Source organism: Alligator mississippiensis, chromosome 10 (assembly GCF_030867095.1).
Source record: "Alligator mississippiensis isolate rAllMis1 chromosome 10, rAllMis1, whole genome shotgun sequence".
Taxonomy (NCBI): Eukaryota; Metazoa; Chordata; order Crocodylia; family Alligatoridae; genus Alligator; species Alligator mississippiensis.
Genome location: NC_081833.1, coordinates 74,511,641 through 74,530,475, shown reverse-complemented (window position 1 = coordinate 74,530,475; position 18,835 = coordinate 74,511,641). Strand labels below are relative to the sequence as shown.

General features: G+C 38.8%; 1 protein-coding gene across 4 annotated transcripts in view; it reads right to left on the bottom strand.

Moving 5' to 3' along the window:
* The window catches only part of BANP (BTG3 associated nuclear protein), a 215,539-nt gene that overhangs the window by 164,565 nt on the left and 32,139 nt on the right, over nt 1-18,835 (bottom strand). For all 4 annotated transcript variants that reach the window (XM_059713929.1, XM_059713930.1, XM_014607885.3 and 1 more), the window contains exons 5-6: nt 3,165-3,287; nt 1,530-1,705 (exon numbers count right to left, since the gene is read on the bottom strand). In XM_059713929.1, coding sequence (XP_059569912.1) covers nt 1,530-1,705; nt 3,165-3,287 — 299 coding nt within the window. The remainder of the gene's footprint in view (nt 1-1,529; nt 1,706-3,164; nt 3,288-18,835) is intronic.

The window sequence follows — 18,835 nt, the reverse complement described above, 5'->3', positions numbered from 1 at the left end:
TCTTGGCACTAAGGGCACACCACAGGCTCACATTCAGCTTCTTGTCCCCTGTCACCCCCCGGTCCTTTTCTGCAGAGCTGCTGCCCAGCCAGTTAGCCCCCAGCCTGTCTCGGTGCATGGGACTGATCCATCCTAAGTGCAGGACTTTGCACTTGTCCTTGTTGAACCTCATGAGATTTCTTTTGGCCCAATTCTCCCATTTGTCTAGGTCACTCTAAGTAGAAGTGCTCAGTTTCAAGATGTCTTGAACTAATTCTAAATATTAATTATCACTCCCAGATGGTAACCAACACACTTGGCCTTCTGAGTCTGGAGACCATGCTGAAGAAGCATGGATTATGAAAAGAAAATATAACAAAACTGAAGTTTACACTCTACATTTCACTCCTGTTCTACTCTCAGGGATGCAAAGGTTCAGCCAATTTGCTTCCAAATGCAAAAATCAAAGAATGCATATACAACCTTGGTTGCAATTTTCTGACATAATATATTCACCGGCGGTGCATGAATGTAAGCACAGACTACCATACGGAGAATAAACATACAGAATGGTTTGTTTATGAATGCAATAAAGAAAAAGTTAGTGGCTAACTAACCTAATTTAAAAGCTGTGTAGTCTAAAGTTCAAATTACAGGCCTCTGTTTAAAAATTAGTGATGCCATCCATCAAACCAATCATAAAAATCCCATACTGTATTGTGATAGCCTGTTGTTTGCTCACATAATACTTTTCACCTAAAACATGTGTCTGCTAAATTGTGTTCTGTATTTTTCCATCACATTGGTGATTAAATAAAACACAGCAGCTAGCAATCATGTATTTTAATACCCTAAGTGCATACAACAGAACATCCCTAAAATACATATTTCAGAATGTACTTTCCACCAACTTTGATTTGCAAAGATATAGGTTGTGAGGCAGAGGTTTCCAAAAACTGTGAAACTGCAGACAGGACTATTCTATAAACAATACATTTTTATCGGAATTTCCTGTTAAAAACTGTTTAGAATTGCCAAAATAACTGTTTACTTTCATAAAAATTCCACATCAGGGGAATGGCATAATAAGTTGCAGGAGGAGCTCCACTGGTACAGTCTGCGTTACTTCCCACAGAACACAGCTATTTTTCTGGAACTACAGTTCCACTTCGAGGTGGAGCCAAAGCATCTAGTAATTCATTTGCCACTCTTTGTATTTATAAAAAGTGTATAAACACTGAGTGTCCTTGCACTGCTGCAGAGTGTTAAATCAGGGGGTTACGCTCAGCAACACTGAAATATTACAAATAAACTTAATTTGTTCTTCTGCCTGGAAACATTAGCAAAAAAGAGGCAAGACGGAACGAAAGAAGTTTGGATCTCTCCGGCCTGTCATCAGTCTTATCTAATGCTTACTACTCTGTCTAACACTTCCAGATTTCCTAAACGGTCTTTACACGATGGACTGGAAACATGGGTTTTACAGCTTACACTAGAATTTCAGCTCCTGTGACTTGTGCTCAAATGGCCTTACGTTTTGATCAGCATACCTTCAGAGTTCAAGGTAATAAGGGTAACATTGTTCCCAATACTTTGGCTTCCTATCTGGCCACTGTTGGAAACTGAATCACTGGCCTCAGAGCCGCTCTCCCCATCTTCATTGTGGCTGTCATCGTGCCCTGGGACCTTCACCACGATGGTGTTTTGTCTACGTCCGGGAACAGCACTGAGAAAAAAAATGAAGAATTCACATAGTTTGGGAAAAGCAGGATTCTAGACTTGAAAAACTTAATGATTCACCCACTAGGTGATTAAAACATTAACTCTGACTTCTAATTCATTATGTGGGTCCTCTTACAAACCTAGTCCTGCCTTAATGAAGAGATATCCAGCTTAAAAATCTGCAACAGTTGAACAACTCAAGAAGGAACCACCATTTCTCTTGCGTGCATCTTAACGGCAGATGTTTTACATGAACTTAGTCAAGTCCATATTACAATTGTGCAAATTAAATTAATCCAAAATCCTTTTGATATTAACAGAAATTAATGCACAGAAAGCTATGCACAAGAATGTTGTTTCTTCTTTAGAAAACATCAAAATATGACTCGCTGGAGGAGATTAAGTAAAAACTAAACCATTTGCTTCTGATTCAGATGAAGGACAATCAATGGAAAATTGAACACAGTATGATGAAAAAAATAAAATGGACAAATTAATTCCCCTCCCCCCCACATTGTTCTTGGCTAGTATATTAAGGAAAATGTATAGTCCAGTCAAATGCTAGGCATGAAAGATTAATAGAAAACATTTGACTCCCCTAGATTCAAAAAATGAGCAAAGCAAGTACCGGGAGAGAGACAATACCCTTTAGAGATATTAGACGTGTTAACAGTAGCACCACTTTTCTAAAATAAATCTGTTTGCATACATTACCAGCAAACTGCATGAACAAAAATCTATAGAACCTGACTGGCAGATCTAAAAATCACATGCATTATTAGATAAAAACATTTTGCAAAGATCAGTATCTGTATAAAAGCACACACTATGCGGTTACTATCTAAGGTGACCTACTTGGAAGGGAACGGGTTGTTTTTTTTTAAACTGTATCAGTGAAACGTGAATGCATAATATGTAACTGGTAAGAACAAAGTGATTTCTAAATCTTATTTTTTTTTTATTTCTACGCCTGTTTATTTGAAATATTATTCTCTGTGGAGCTATTGCTTCCAGGTAACTTGTTGAAATATACTCTGGACGCAATACAAGGTACAGGCATCACATAGCTAGTGAGCAACTTTTGTTCAAGGAACTGGGGAGTCTTAGTACGGTGCAGGTGGACAGGGATCCACATCACAGAAGCCTGTCACACAATGAGCAGCCTTCTCCACAAGCTCTAATAATATGAATAATTCAACAGGCCAGAGACTGAACTAATCCCTCCTGCTCAGAGGCGCTCCCTCCTTGCCAGCATTGAGATACAGTGCTGTACCTCTTCTGCTGATAGCAGACTTCGCTATGCAGCACTCTCGACCTCACACTTTTCATCAGCACTAGAATACTTTTCCCCTCCGCTAGAAAGAACCGTCATTTTGCACTTGTAATTGCAGCACACTGACAGTTACTGCTTTCACGATAGAGCTAATACAGGATGGGAAAGGATTATAGTAGTCGCTACTAACTTGCTAAGGATATTTTCCAGAGAATCCGCTGTTCTGCTCAGTGGCTCTTCCTGCCCCACCATCTTGGCTACAATTGAATTCTGCCGATCGTTGTTCAGTATTACTGTGGTCTGGGGAACAACACTACAAAACAAAATCAGAAAGGACAAAAATGCAATGTAAAGGAGCAAACCTTTTTAATAAAACATTAACCTCAGCATTGACATTTTACAAAGCTCTCCTTCTAAAACGGCCAACTGGGGTTTGCTCCCCACAACCGTTAACATCACAGCTATTTGCTAGGGTGCAAATGCAACACTTTGTAATCCATCCTATTTGATAGCTGTACCATTCCAGGAACTCGTCATTCTTTCTGGAAACCGACTCCTTCGTTGGAATTATGTAACAGTCTATGACCCCTGGCAGGATGACGAAGAATTTATCAACTGGAGGCAGGCAGGAGGAAGTCTGTAATCCTCTGTTCCAAAAAGCCTTCAAATTTCTGCTTTACAAAAAATTGTGGTTTTTTGGTAAGAGTGAACATGTTGTCGGTATTATGAACAATTAATAAGGAAAAGTACGTATTTTTTTATGGGTATGTCCCCAAAGAAAAGGGATGGAAAAAGTTTTTTGCTAAAAATTGGGATGATGGGCTTAATTGAAACGGTACCTAATGTTTTAACAAATCTTTTTTTTTAAACTTAGGTGTAAAACAGGGAAAGACACTGACTTTCAGTTCCCAATAAGACTAGACCATTACGTAACAGCATTCAAGGTGAAAAAAAATTTTACAAACAGAATCCGTGGATAAAGTGAAATGCATAACATTTTAAATAAATAAAATAAAATAATTTTATTTAGCGTACAGTTTATCACTTTGTTTAAAGAGATCATCCTTCTGTTCTTCTTCATGACACTACAGCATCTTTTCAGTGTGGGATAATTTTAAATATTTTCTTTGTACTCAAAAATAAACTCAGTTACACACATTTTCTTCCATATTGTCCATTTTGTAGTGATGAGAGGATTAGCTAATTTCTTATCATTTCACATGCTAAATATATCTCTGTTGTTTTTCTTGATCAACATCTAAAAACATCACTGACGGTCATTTTATTTTTCTTAACTTCATTCTTAGGCATGTACTTGAGTCACAGACACAAGTAAACACGTTTGAAGACAACTGCTTGCATGCACATACGTGTGTGTGTATCTATATATCTGTATCTATAGATATATCTATATATAAAAAGCTCTATTTTGCATCTAGCAGTGGAAGCCGGTACTTTGGGAGCTAAAAGAATAAGGTTCTAGTCTACCCTTCCAATGCGCAGCAACGGTCTATGTTGCCTACAACAAATGGGATTCATTATAAATTGCCAACCATCTGTCAGATTTGAAATCCAGTGAAAAGTAGATACTCCAGAAGAATTTGCCTAACTGTAGATGAGCACAGACTGTGCTGGGCTTGGTGTGTGCAGGTTTGAAGTTCAACAATTGCAAATGTAAATACATAACATTTAAAAAAGAAATAATAAATCAAGAGTCGGGCTCCAAAAGATTGTGGGACCAGCCTAAAATCATGGAAAGGAGGAAGAAATATTGAGCTTTTTATTTTTATTTCATTTCTGATGTCTGAGCATTTACAGTGCACTTAATATTTTGTCCACATCTGTGTAGATGCTTATTAAAAATTAGCAACTAATCAAAAAAATTAAAGCATCTCAGCTTTGACATTCTTTTGATCATAGCTCATGTCAAATTACGAGATTCTTGATGAAACTGTAAGTTACCAACACTAGGAGTTGTCCCACCTTGTTAGATGCACTCACTTCTAGTGATTAGGACTTGGCTATCTTTCTCTGCCCATTTTACAGGTATTGCAAACGACTGACTGTCAAGAAATTTCATATCTGCTTTTAGACACTCTGCTCTTTAACAGCAACGGCCACTTTTGCAATATATTCTGAATATACGTTTAAAATGTCACTTACAAAAGTTTAATTATTAATGAATACTCTGAATAATTAATTGCAGCTAAAGAGATAAATGCAATAAAATTAAAGCTTCCATTCATGGAGTCCTCAGGCTTTTGCTCATATTATAGCTATTCTCAAAAAAAAAAAGTCTTAGAACTGGGAACGGACAGAAAATAGGCAAAAAAAAAAAAAAACCCTTTTCCCTTCATAAAGGAATTAGTTTTGAAGAACAGTTTAAAGCATGTCTGATGGTATTTAGTTAACTTAAACCAACTTAAAAATGAGGAAAGACTCCAGTGTAAGCCACTAACACCAGATGTTAAGAAGCACATCAGATACTGCAGTATTCATTCAGGTAAACTTGGCTTTCCAACACACTCATTTTTCTCTTACCCCGGGGGCCCTTCTGCAGTGGCACCAAACTAGGCTTAAAACTGTTTCATATTAGTGTGGAGGTACTAGGCCAAATATAAAAGCACAGGAAATCAGCAGTCTTGCACTATGCATTAATTTGCCCCAGTGGGTTAACTGGAGCATTAGTAGACATAATAGAGGAGATAAGCAGAAAGATCAAGTTTCATAAGGCACTACCACTTCTTGTAAATGCTCCTGTTATATACCCCCGGAGAACTCTCAAGCCAATGCAGACAGAATATACAAATACTACCATAATTTAAGTCTTTATAAGCAAGCCACAGAACTGTCAAAGTGCGCACACGTTGCTCGCCTTTTGGGATTACACAGCTACCAAATGGAAGGGATTCCTAGAGACTGCAGTCAGATCACAGGAACCTGAGGACCACGTTAAGTAAAATGGCAAAAACTGCTAAAAAGTCCCTATTCGGAAATGCTTAGCAGAGTACTACCAATTCACAGCCCAAGATTTTAATTAAACCCTTCAAGAGCTGTTTATTTGAGTGGGAAGGCTACATCTGGTCTCAGCAGAACTGTAAACACCTGCCTATCTCACGCTACGAAATACTGGTGAGATCCGCCTTGGTTTTCTGCAACTACCTTATACCAACATCATTTGGCTGGTGAGTAATACCTCAGTCTCTCTGGGTAACCTGTTCCAGTGCTTTACTACCCTCTTGTGAAAAAGTTTTTCCTAATAACCTAAACTTCCCTTGCTGCAACATTATGCCTTGTCCTGTCATCTGCCACCACCGGGACTCCATCCTCTTTGCAACCACCTTTCAGGCTTCTGTCAAATCCCCTCTCAGGCTTCTCTTCTGCAGACTAAATAAGCCCAGTATCCCTCAGCCTCTCCTCCTAAGCCATGTCCCCCAGCCCCCGATTTTCATTACCCTCCACTGGACTCTCTCCAATTTGCCCACATCCTTTCCATACTGGGGGGCCTTAAACTGGACATAGGACTCCAGATGTGACCTTGCTGGTGCCAAATAGCGGGGAATAATCACTTCCCTCACTCGGCTGGCAATAGTCCTACTAACGTAGCCCAGTATTAGTATTCTTGATGTGAAGCTGTTGGGGATAGACCATGACTGGAGGATGATGCAGTCCTCTCAGTAGCCTCAGTTCTACCCATTCACAACCTCAAGAATACGGACCGTGATCAGTATTTTACAGGGACCCAAGAGAGCAACCTTACGTACGTTGCCGACGAGGCAAGGTGTTGCATTCACAATGAGGTGCCATTTACTCAAAGTTGATTTTGTCAAGCCTGAGTAGTTATTTCTCTGAAAGACAAAGGAATTTACGATTTGGGACACCTTACCAATATGCAGATATAATGAGCCTTTTAGAGACAGCAACTTCTCGTGCAAGTTATTCCACACAGGAGGACACTGAAATGCATGGGACCCCATGTAGGCATAGGGGTGAATCAACTCAGACCAGCTTGCAGAAGAGAAGAGGACTTTCAGGTCCAGGTTTTCAGAAACAACATGCGTACGTTTGCACACTACCTACAAAACCACCCAAAGTGCTCAATGCAAGGTCACAGTCTTAGGCATAGGCAACTCCTGGGGATCTGACAGAAGTGATCTTTACAGGTTATTACAGTGCAGCATCAGGATCATGGAAACTTGTTCCCCTTACTCCCTCTCACCTTTAAACGCCCCTGCCCCCAAGGAAGAAGGAAGCAGGAACCAAAGGCACCTTTAATCAGTATGTCATCACTGAAAATGAGCAAAACCATGAAAACGATTCCTGTGCTAACATGAAAAGATCAGTGAGCAAAGGGATCAATGTTTTCAATGCCCACCTAGATCCCAGATGAAACCGTTCTTCCATCTTTACTGCCAGAATATACTTTTATGGGGAAAAGTGAGGAAACTGGGGAAGATGGAAAAGAATATGCATGGAAAAAGTCTGTTTCCAGAAATCCAGCTTTGCTGTATGGAGTCAGACAATTTCCATTTATATTCAAATATTCCTTTTCTCTAAAGTACTAAAACTTTGAAGAGACTCTCTGTTATTTGCATATTTTTGAATGTTGAATGTCATAAGAATTACTTAAAAGTCTGTATTATCTATTGAAAAGGTACATATTTATGGATTTATACACACTCTACCATGTCCTAAATCCATGATATTGCTGAACACAACATTTCCATAACTAACGAATGTGCAAAACAATGATTTTCAATCATTTACAATGTTGGCCTCTAACCTGTTTGTTTAAATATCAAAAGAACCTTATACATTTTGCGTAGAAAGTTTCCTGCCAAAGGTAGTTTTTAACACGGAAAATGTGTGACTCACATCCATAGCCATTAGTCTGAGCTGCTGGTTTTTCTCAGGCAATGAGCTGTCCATCAGAGAGAATACAGTCAATAAAAGAAAAGAACTTTTGGCACCCCTAGAACCAGTCTTCTCCTCTTCCCAGATGACTTTCTTTGTTAGGAGAAGAGAAAAATAAAACAGAAGAAACCAGCTGACATTTCATCTCCCACAAGGTACAAGATCAGAAGAGTTTCTCCAGATTAATGGAAATGAGTTACATACAGAAAAACTGAGACAGCAATGTTTCAGACAAGGAGTTACACTTTTTGCATCTTTGGACACGCTAATATAGACAGATGGGCTATTTTACAGCAAAACTCCAGCCTGTCAATAAGAAAAGGAGGGTGCGATGAAGGGGACTTCCAGACCCCAATGTTTTACGACAATTCTCTTGGCTTACTTTGCATGCACAAGCCCTATTTAAAAGCAGGGTTCTTTCTAAAAATACCCACTTTCTTTCACTGATGCCAAAATTCACCTTTAACAAGAATATAAATTCTTTTCATCACCTCGTTCGAACAGAAGAATATAGGGGGGTCCCTTCACCTTGGTCAACATTGTTTTCATTGACAGGGAGCCTTCCACAGTACCCTATGTTTTTTATGTTCCCTGGTTACACGTAAGTTGGGAAAAATCCCCGATTCATGAATTGGAATTATTTCATGTATGAAAAAAAGCAAATTTGCAGCGTCCAATGCAATTTCTTTAAAAAAGGCAACCAAAAGCAGGTCCCTAACCCAAAGAAAATCTTGAGGACAAAAACGTGATTCACCAGGGAGAACAACAGGATGATGTCTAAACAACAAAGAGCCATATGAACATTTATTCAGGAGCTGATTCTTGAAACGTACTTGTCATCTGCAGCACCCACCCTTATGGCCACAGCTAACCGCCATATACATGAACAGTTTTAGCCAAACTTAACAAGGGTTCAATTCTTTGAAAACAATCTTTGGGTTCCAAGACCTGGGGGGAACCACAGAAGGCCAGATATTGTAGAGAAACCATTTATGACTAGCTTCTTTACAGTGAGATGCCAAAATATGCTGGCCACCATCACAGAGTTACTCACGTACTTGAAAGATTTATAAATTTGTGGGTGATTTACCGGAGGTAAAGGGAAAGCAAAAAGCTGCAGTCAAGACATAAGGCTAACATTTGAACATACTGAAAGCCTCAACTCAAATATGCAAGAAAGAAACAGAGATTTTCCAACTTACAAAAGACATTCAGACCGAGTTTATGCACAGTGGTACTGTCAGCCTCAGCAGCACACAGAACGCTTTTGAGCTGGCTGACAAGCACACAAAGATAATTTACTCGTTTCAAGGAAAACTTCACTGGCCAATAAGAAAAGCTATTAAAACAAAGTCTGTTGTAGTTTATTCCACTCTGGGGGAAGCCATTTAAACAGACTGGCATGACCCACTGTAACCATTCATAAATGACAACAGCAGTTTCAAAGTTTCACCTACTGAGCAGTAGTCAGGTAACGCGACAACTGACCCAAGGATCCTACTACTGAAAAAGAAAAGCTTGTTACGCAAGGGGTTTTACAGTACCTAGACATCCATAAAAATAACCTTCTTGCACACTTTCTTTATTACTGTTGTTATTTTTAACACAGCGGAAACACTTTGAAAATTAAATTTACAGCAATACATGGTCTCCAAAGAACCCTTTGGCCTCAGCTCTTGACTGGAGATATACAGAAGTAGAAAAAACCAGTAGGTCTGGACAGTGTTACAATTGACAGAGCCAGGATTTCAGAAAACAGGGTTATTTAAAAACAACAGCAGTAGTATTAACTCTAACTACTAAATTGCTACTGTTAATCACAGACAGGAAAAGGTTACAAAAACAGAACACTCCTTGTATGCTGTTAAACTGCTAATTTAAGTGGGGGAAAAAACCCTGTTTATTCATACAAAATGAAAATTGTAAACATATCTAAATCTTTGGTCCAAAAACGTATATTATAAAATGTTGCTACCATATCATTGAGCCATATATAAGCAGGGCAGTCTATTCCAGAGTGCATGAAACATGCAGTCTGAAAAATAGATCTCATCCTCATCATGCTTTCTCTGACGTGGCAGCTAGTAATTCTCCATAGCAAGGAGGCTGGCTAGGATGATCTGCAACCCTGCTATAATAAGCAGCGTGGTGCTAGAAGATATGATAAGAAGGGGAAAAGATAGTATTTGGAATTAAGGTAGAGGCCCCAAAATTATAGAAACAGAAAATTTAAGAAAAGGAATATGGGATTAACAAGCCAGATATATGAAGGTTTTTAGTCATTTAAAAATATAGGTAGGCACTCAGTGGGATATAACAAGTGTTTTAGCAGGTTAGACAGTTTTGTAAAAACCATGAGGTGTCTACCCGGATCTACAAATAGATAAATGTTTTTGCAAATGTGGCCGAAGATCAAGCATGCCTTCAGGAATTTGAAAAGTTCAGTAAAATGAGGTCTATGAAGATGAAATGTCTTTAATAACCTTTCACACTTAATGAAAGGGAAGAAGGACTGGCAAGATAAATCACCCAAACGATGCATCAATAATTTAGAAAGGAAGGTGCGGGATTCATCGAGCACTGGACTATGTTTGAAGAAAGGAGACTTGTTCAGATTAGCTGCTTTCCTCTTCAGCAAAACGTTATCATGTTATTGTAGTCACAGTCAAGGGCATGAGTCTCCAAGTGCTCAGCTCAATCCAAATATTCAACAAAAGGGCAGTTTGCATCCCAAGACATTCATATGCAAGGAGTTCAGGAAATAAGCAAGAACTGGAATGAATCAAATGAGCATGTCACAGGTCTATGATAACTCTCAGCCATAACACCAACATAGATAGACACAGTTTACATAAGGCAGAAAATGGAGAGACAAGTTGCACTGCAAAAAGTATCTGCAATGCCTGTGAGATGCAACTAAACTCAGAGATGGAGAGGAAAATTATTCAGGTAAGGTGACAAGGAATTAAACTCCAGATAGATCATAGCATGCACGAGTTACCATCAATCAAATGGGGTCTAAGACTGAAAATGGAAAAATTCCTGCACCAGTTCTCAGAGCAGTTGAAGCCACAGGTTATATTGTTAGTCAGAGCCTTGAACTACCTAAAATTCTGGGCAAAAAATACAGTGGGGTTATGCAGACTTTGTGATCTAAAATATGGAGAACCCAATAAAAGTCCAACTCATCCTGGCTGTACTCCCTACCATGGATTTGAGTAACACCTCACTTTATTTTTCCAAATTTCTCACAGACTTCCAGGGACTCTAAATGTGGTTTTTAATTAAGCAGACTTTCTAGTCCTGCTATTTCACAAGTACACTTCTTGGTTTTGATTTAAACATTTAGGTTCATTTCCCCGCTCCCCTCCCCCCTAAAAGCACCCATTGTATTAAAGCACTAGGGATAGAGGGGAAAAAAAAGAGGAAAAAAAAAGAAAAGAAATGCCAGGAATTATTAAAAAGTGATGCTACTGCATCCACAGTTTAATTTTTAAATATTAGTCTCTGGACTCCAGAAATACACAGAATGCCGTATAAACACTGTAGTTTTAACAAGGTGTGCATTAGCATTTTGTATGAATATTATTACTTCTGGATCATAGGTTTCTAAACCAATGCACATGTCCATCTGGCATAATTAAGTGGTGCACGTGGTAGGTTTACAATCACTGCTGTGTAGCTCACCATGCAGCTGACAAGGCAAAACAAGGTTATTCAATAGTCTTCAGGGGAAAGCACCGACCAAATTTGGCAACTGAAGCCTCGCTGAAGGATAAGCAGTATGAGAATGAAGATGAAACAACAAATAAGTAACATCTTTGTTTTATTCTTCAAGATACCAAAAGCACATATGTTTCTTATAAACCTAATATCAATGGCTAGCATCCAGTTGTATGTTTATATATGTCGAAACATACCTTGTTTTCACATTTGACATACTAGATAGCCACAATGGCCACCACAAAAATCATTATTTATACAAAAGATAAGGGTGCAGCCTTTCCAATTCCTGTTACTGAATATCTAATTAAAGCCTAGATATATATTTATACCCGAAGGGCAATCATATTAAAGAAGTACAGCTACTCTTTAAAAAAAAAAAAACCCAAACAATTGTTAAAAGACATTAAAAGCAGGTTTTCTGCCTCATACTCCACCCTTCGCTGTGGAAGAAAGATTGGGCTAAAGATATCTGCATCTCTATGAAAACAGAGTTCTACAGAAATAAAAAATTCTATTTGAAGGGACTGTCAGAATCCAAACAATCTGGGTTTTCCATTTGGAAATATATCATGAAAATGGCATCAGCTGCCAACAAAGGCGTATGGCAGACTGGCTGGCTGGCATCCCACCAACCTCTTGCTCAGACCTTGCTGGAAGCCGGGCTGTCTCACCCTATCCATCCACAGTTCTGAAGCCACTTCAAACTTTTTTGCTCCGTTCACAAAAACGCAACAGAATCCTCCAAAGACATCATTAAGGGCTTTCCATACTATTTCTCCCATTTCTTTTTAAATCTAAACACATTATTTCTCTTAAATGGTAAGATCAGACCGTTAGTTTTCTGGCAGATGTTTCTAAAAAAAGGTGACAAGTTACAGACACATCCATCTGGTACGATTCATGATAATTTGTACATTTATTTGCAGCTAGGATGTGATATACCAAATGGCCTCTGAAGAGAGTTGAAAAGTAATCCCTTCCAGTCACAGTTTGTTTAAATGATTTCTTCTTAGTCACCATTTTCTTAAAGAACCCTTAGTGTTAAATACCTTCACTTCTGGGTCCTGTTTCAAGGAAGACTGCCTTTACAGATTAGATTTTCAACCTGATTCTGCATTTACAGAAACTGTATCGCTAAACATTTTAAAGCTGTCAATGCTGGAAATTCAAATTAAAACATAAGGCTTTTCTGCCCCCTTCTGTTTATTATAAATTTAGTATATGATGGCCTAACATGCAGCCTACTACAGCCTAACATACTGTCTGCAACATATGCTCATGCGACTCCATTGTGTTCTTTTCTATATATTTTTAAGGGATTAAAATATTAACTTTAATACTCACTCTGCCCCAATTCACAACATTTAAGCAAGCTACGTCTACTGAGGATTGTTATGTATAGAATTATAGCCAGTCTTCTAAACAGGTTACACTGATTAAATGAAAAGTACTAATTGAATCAAATTACATTTGGCTATTATTTATTTGGGCAGAAGAAGAATCTCATTCATCGCATCTAGAATTAAACTCCTTGCAAGTTCCCGCTTGTATTCAGCGAATGCAGGTATAGAATTCATTAGCGGGCAATAATTGCAGAAACAAGGAATCGACAGAGGGGCTAGAAATTCCACACAGGCCATACAATGTCATCCTGTGCGTTGGGACTCAGGGGGAGGACAGGTGTGGGGAGACCACCGGGTTTTATGTCTCTACACTCTGCAGAGTCAGATCATGCTATTACAGGCCCCTTCCAGGCTTTTTTACCTCCTGTGTTGCTATGTTCAAATACATATAATGAAAATCAGAGCTTTCCTGGACTTCATCTGTTCTTCTTTTTCCTCTTCAGGCACTTATAATCAAAATACGTTAAGTTCTGAGATGTCAAGGTGCAGAGATGAAACTCTAATGCATTTGTACCCAGTGGTCTTTTATTTCTTAGCTCAAAAGTATAGATATTTATGCATTATGTCATTAGACAAACCTTTGTGCTTTTGTATATTCCTTTGTTTCCTTGTTATATTTAAATTGCCCTTAAAAACAAAGCAAAATCATTAAGTCTGAAGCTTTCAGAAATCATTAAGTAGGGCCTTATATGTAAAGTTCATGCTTTGAAATGTTTCTTTAATCAATAGTATATTTTAAAAGAATTCAAGATCATATCTTTTTTTTGAAAGGATAGTTCTTTTCAAGCATTAGTGTCATGATTTAAAAGAAAGAGTCAAATATACTTTTTGCCATCTCTCTCTCTCTCTCTCTCTCTCTCTAAGAAAAAAAACGTAAACTTCTATTTGTTCGCATTTTTTCCTCTTTGATTACTTGAAACCTCATTAATAACTGCCACCTGCATCATTCAACAACCATAAATAATGTTTCATTAGAAATCATTTACCTAATAGCAATTGGCTTAAGAACTGTGAATCAACCCAGTTCAAATTTTGGTCAGTTCAAAAGGTTTCAACAGATGAATCCAACAATATATATGCTGGAATTATTGGACTCCTCTCTCAACGTAGACAACATTTTAGTATTAAGCAATTGTTCTTATTCTATAACTGACCTTGAAAAACTCAACACTTACACGTTTTCTCTGGACTAGTTATATCTGGACATCAAATCACTGAATACGTGGTTCCTTAGCATATTAGTGCAACAACTGTGGATTGCAAAATTCCAAGACGGCTGCTGTATAATCCTGCTAAACTCCATTTGCAATTTCTTCCAAATGCAATACGAGTATTAACCAAACGAAGCGTCCAGGACTAAAAAGTACAATCTATGCTAACAGCTGAAAGACAGAATTTCAGCATGTGTTCGAGAGTAAATAATGTAGAAAGTTAAGTTCTCGTTTAGTAAGAGCAAAGAACAGAAAGGAAACGGTCAAGTTAAATTCAGAAGTACCTAGGATCCAACACTAACATCACTAACATCCAGAATCACTGTAGTAGCTCAGAAGGAGACTTCTGCAGATCTTTAGACTAGAGTGAAAGATACAATACCACAATCATTCACGAATATTGTTCTGAAATGCTGTTAATACACAGCTGTTCTGGACCTAAATATTAAGAACAGCTCCTCTTTACCCGCAGCACAAACACTCACGTGTAACGCACACGCTGCCTTGGGCAGCAGGGAAAGCAGATTGATGTAAATTCGTAACTCTGTGACCTGCCAAGGGTCAGAACCAACTTCAAACTTCTTAAGTGCATCTCTGAAGCACTCCTGTAATAAATTAGGAGGCCTCTGAAGAACTTTAATTATTGTTCAGAAAATAAAAGTTGCCAAAAACTTATTCAGACTGCATCCAAAAGAAACTAAAACCTACAGCTGTGAGTGATGTGGATGTGGGAAAAGATAGGCACTGGATTTCTGTAAGAACTCTAGTCTTTGATTCGTTAAACAGCTTCAGAAACGAAACGGAGAAAGGCTCTCCCAGCACAGTCCAATATACTGGTTATCTTCCCTAGACTATGAGAATTACCATGGTGGGTAGGGGAATGGGGGGTATTCCTCAGATTTCCATCAACGTATTTACTGCAGCATGGAAAATAAAATTCCCTGAACCACATATACACTAAACTCCCACAAGGAACAACTGGGATAGAAAGGTGGCCTTAGCATCATTCTCCTATAGCCATCCCAGTAGTGCTGTGAGCCTCTGGTAACTTGAATCACAGAGATGCCCTACGTAAAAAAGGAACAAGGCAGATAACGCAGCCAGGTTCAAAAAGGGACTGGATAAATTCATGGGTGATAGCTCTATTAATAGCTATTGAAGAGAATGGTTGGAGTGTGTGGATTTTGCTCAACACAAATCAGAGACAACTATGTAATCCTGCATGGAAATAATCTTTGCTCAGCCATTAACACCAGTGAGCTGATTTGTGTAAATAAGTGCTATTCCCATGACAGCTGCATAGAATCACAGAAAATGGGGGTTGAAGGGACCTCAGGAGGTCACATCCAGTCCAACCCCCTGCTCAAAGCAGGACCAGCAGAACTAGATCATCCCAGCCAAGCCTTTGTCTACCTGGGTCTTAAAAACCTCCAAGGATGGAGAGTCCACCACCTCTCTGTCAAACTTCCCTTGCTGCAACTTGAAGCAACCCCAAATGAAGAGCTGCTTGTCATAAGACAATTCCATTAAAATTAAATGGAGGTCGGGGTAGATTGGGGCTAGAGATTTAGGTTTTTAATTACTAAGTTAAATACGTGTGTGTGTGTGTGTGTGTGTGTGCGCGCACTAGTGTTCTAAACTAAGGACTTCAAAGCTCCAGAAGGAGCACTTGATAGTCCAGTGACACTACAGGTCTCAGTTCAAATGTCCTATGTAGGTGCAAGTATATCATGAGCTACATCCATGCTTATTTCCACATGATTAAATGCTTTGCTGTACTGGGGTCACAAACTGAAGGTCCAACATAACCCAGGCTGATTTTGGTGTCTTGTAATTACGGAGACTGCAAAAAGTGGCTTGAGTTTCTCAGTCACGCAGCAATAACATTTAGAAAAAGAAACTATTATTCTAGAGAACTTTCCCCAACAATAGGATTTTTTTAAGTTAAATCCCATTTATAACACAAAATCATTTACTGTATATCCAAATCATAATCCACAGTGTATTTCCATCTTTTGGGGAAGTCTGCTGAACTATCCTGGGGCTTGAACTGCTTTCACATAAATCAGTATTGCGAATATGGCAGCTAATGTCAATGAGAATGGAAGCAGGCCCTTGACAAATAGAATACAGTAATCATTAATGGCAGCTTTAAGATCCTAATAGTCCAAAAGGTTTACAATTTATTACATACCAGCTAAAAAAAAGTCAGCTGTAAACTAATTTGTGAGGGTGCCATGGCTTGCCCAACGAATAACAACGTTACTGAAACAAATGCAAGAAAAAGAGGTTAGCTATATACTGTAGCATTTCAGCCATCACAAGTCCTTGATTAGAACTGAAGAATTACGTTTCTTTTTAAAAAGCCCAATGCAGTGTTGCAGTATTGTTTATTACAATCGGTGAATATCTTGACGATAAAAATGCAACAAAAATAAAAAAGCTACTCTCTGCCTGACAATAGGAAAATAGGATGGCTAACTCTCATAGTTCATAGCAATGTATGTATATAGTTTAATTACTCTTTTCTGCAAATTCCAGTTGTAACTCATTATATTTATAGTCGGTAGTTCTTGGTCATATTTTTATGTATACTAATTTACATTATTTTTTCCTAAGGAACGTCTATGCAGCAGTTTCTCGCACTGTTTTCACTTCTTCCTGAATTACAACTGTACTATAATTCTGTTTTCAAGCTGCGGTGCTTTACAACTCCGTTTAATGTAATCTTTCTTTTAACTTTTACTTTTCTATATTGCTTGAATACAAAATAACAGGCAAACAAAAAGAAACAGTTCTTGAACTCCTGCAACTGGGAAAAGCTAAAGCCAAAAAGCATTCCAACTAGCACACAGGAGAGACGAGCAAAACCTATTAATCAAAACCTAACACACCCTGCTGATGGACCTTGACTGGAGGACAAGCCCCACCTCAGATTACCAAGGTACATCCCTAAAAATAAAAACAAATCCACATATCCCACTGGGGGGGGACAGAATTGTGTCCTGCCCCTTCTGTTTACTATGTAATGACTTTCATGACAACCAACGGACACCACGCTTTGAAGTGACGTAAATTGAGAGGCACTACTTATGCTGTAAACTGCAGACAACCCTATGGAGAACCATTCCATATGCAAGTGCATCTCTTATTCATGGATGTCACACCAGATCTTTCTGCAATGAAAGCATAATGTCAATTTTTTATGGTAAAGAATCACCAGTATCCAGTTAAGTTGTGTGTCAAATTCCTAGAGTGACTCAGTTCTTCCCCCCATTGTACTTCTACTTCTCATCCATGCACAGAGCTATAGAGATGATTTGATCATTTGGGGTAAACTTACCAATGTTTGACATATCAGCTGGGAGATGAGAAGAAGGGTTGGTAAGCAAATTAGTGGTAAAACAAAAACAATGAAAAACCCCAAAATGGATTTAATTATGATCGAGCACAGGGCTGTCCAACTTCTAACCCCTGGGGCCATTTGCCCTGCAGGCCGCATCAATGCGCCGCACTCAGGACCACTGCCCTGAGCAGGTGTGATCTTCCCCACTACGTGGCTCCAATCCCACATTCCCCCACCCTGCGTGCACCCCAGACTCACCCTAGCTCCCTGCCCTGTGCTTCACCGCCTGGGCCAAGTGCAGGAAGTAGCAGTCAGAGAAGGGAGGGAGAGACTGGAAGCTGCAGCCAGAATAACCTGGGGGGCAGGGGGGGGGAGCAAGGGCTGGGCTGGGCAGGCGCCTGGGAGCTACAAATTAACCTCCCATGGGCTGAACACAGCCCACTTGCTACCAGTTAAACAGCCCTAATCTAACATAACACAGAATGAACAGCATCTGTATAATAAAGTAAAAGGAAGAGAGCCTTGGTAAACTGCACTTACCAACGATGCAGGTATTTGTATGGTAGACTACAAGTTTTTCATAAAAATGTGAGGGGTAATGGCCCCGTCAAAATAAGAAAATGTCCATTTTCATATACATTTTCCAGATTTAATCAACCCCCCCCAAAAAATGTTCTTTGACAACCAGTAAGCTAGATTGAAAAGAAAAATGAATTCGCCATTTGAAGCCTGCCCCCCACAAATATTTTTATATAGTAAAAATAAAATAAGTTATGATATAAAGAACTATTTCCCAGAAAATAAAAACAAAACTGTTTTCAAACAGGAAAACTAAGTATTTTAAAGGATGCCTTGTGATCCCATGGTTACAGCAAAGGACCGTGTGTATGTTAGGCTTAAATCTAGCTGAATCGGTACATGACTGGAATCAGTTCCCTTGAACAGCTTATACCTAGGGTAACCCAGCTACAAAACTCGGGAACAAAGAGATACTGGCAAAAAACAAACACTGTGCCTGGGTTGAGCTTTTCCAGAAATATTTTTAAAGATATATAAGCATGATAATAAGTTGCACTGTCAGGCCATATAATTTGTCTGTAAATACATAATCCTCTTCTCCTGCCTAGGCATGTTCCAAATGTCCAACTTCCTGGTTTGAGACTGCTGCAATTAAGCATCATCAAATGCTGCGCTACAGTCAAAAGAAAAAACGACTCTACATTCTCCAAGAAATTATGGTAGCTATTGGATTTTTTTATCA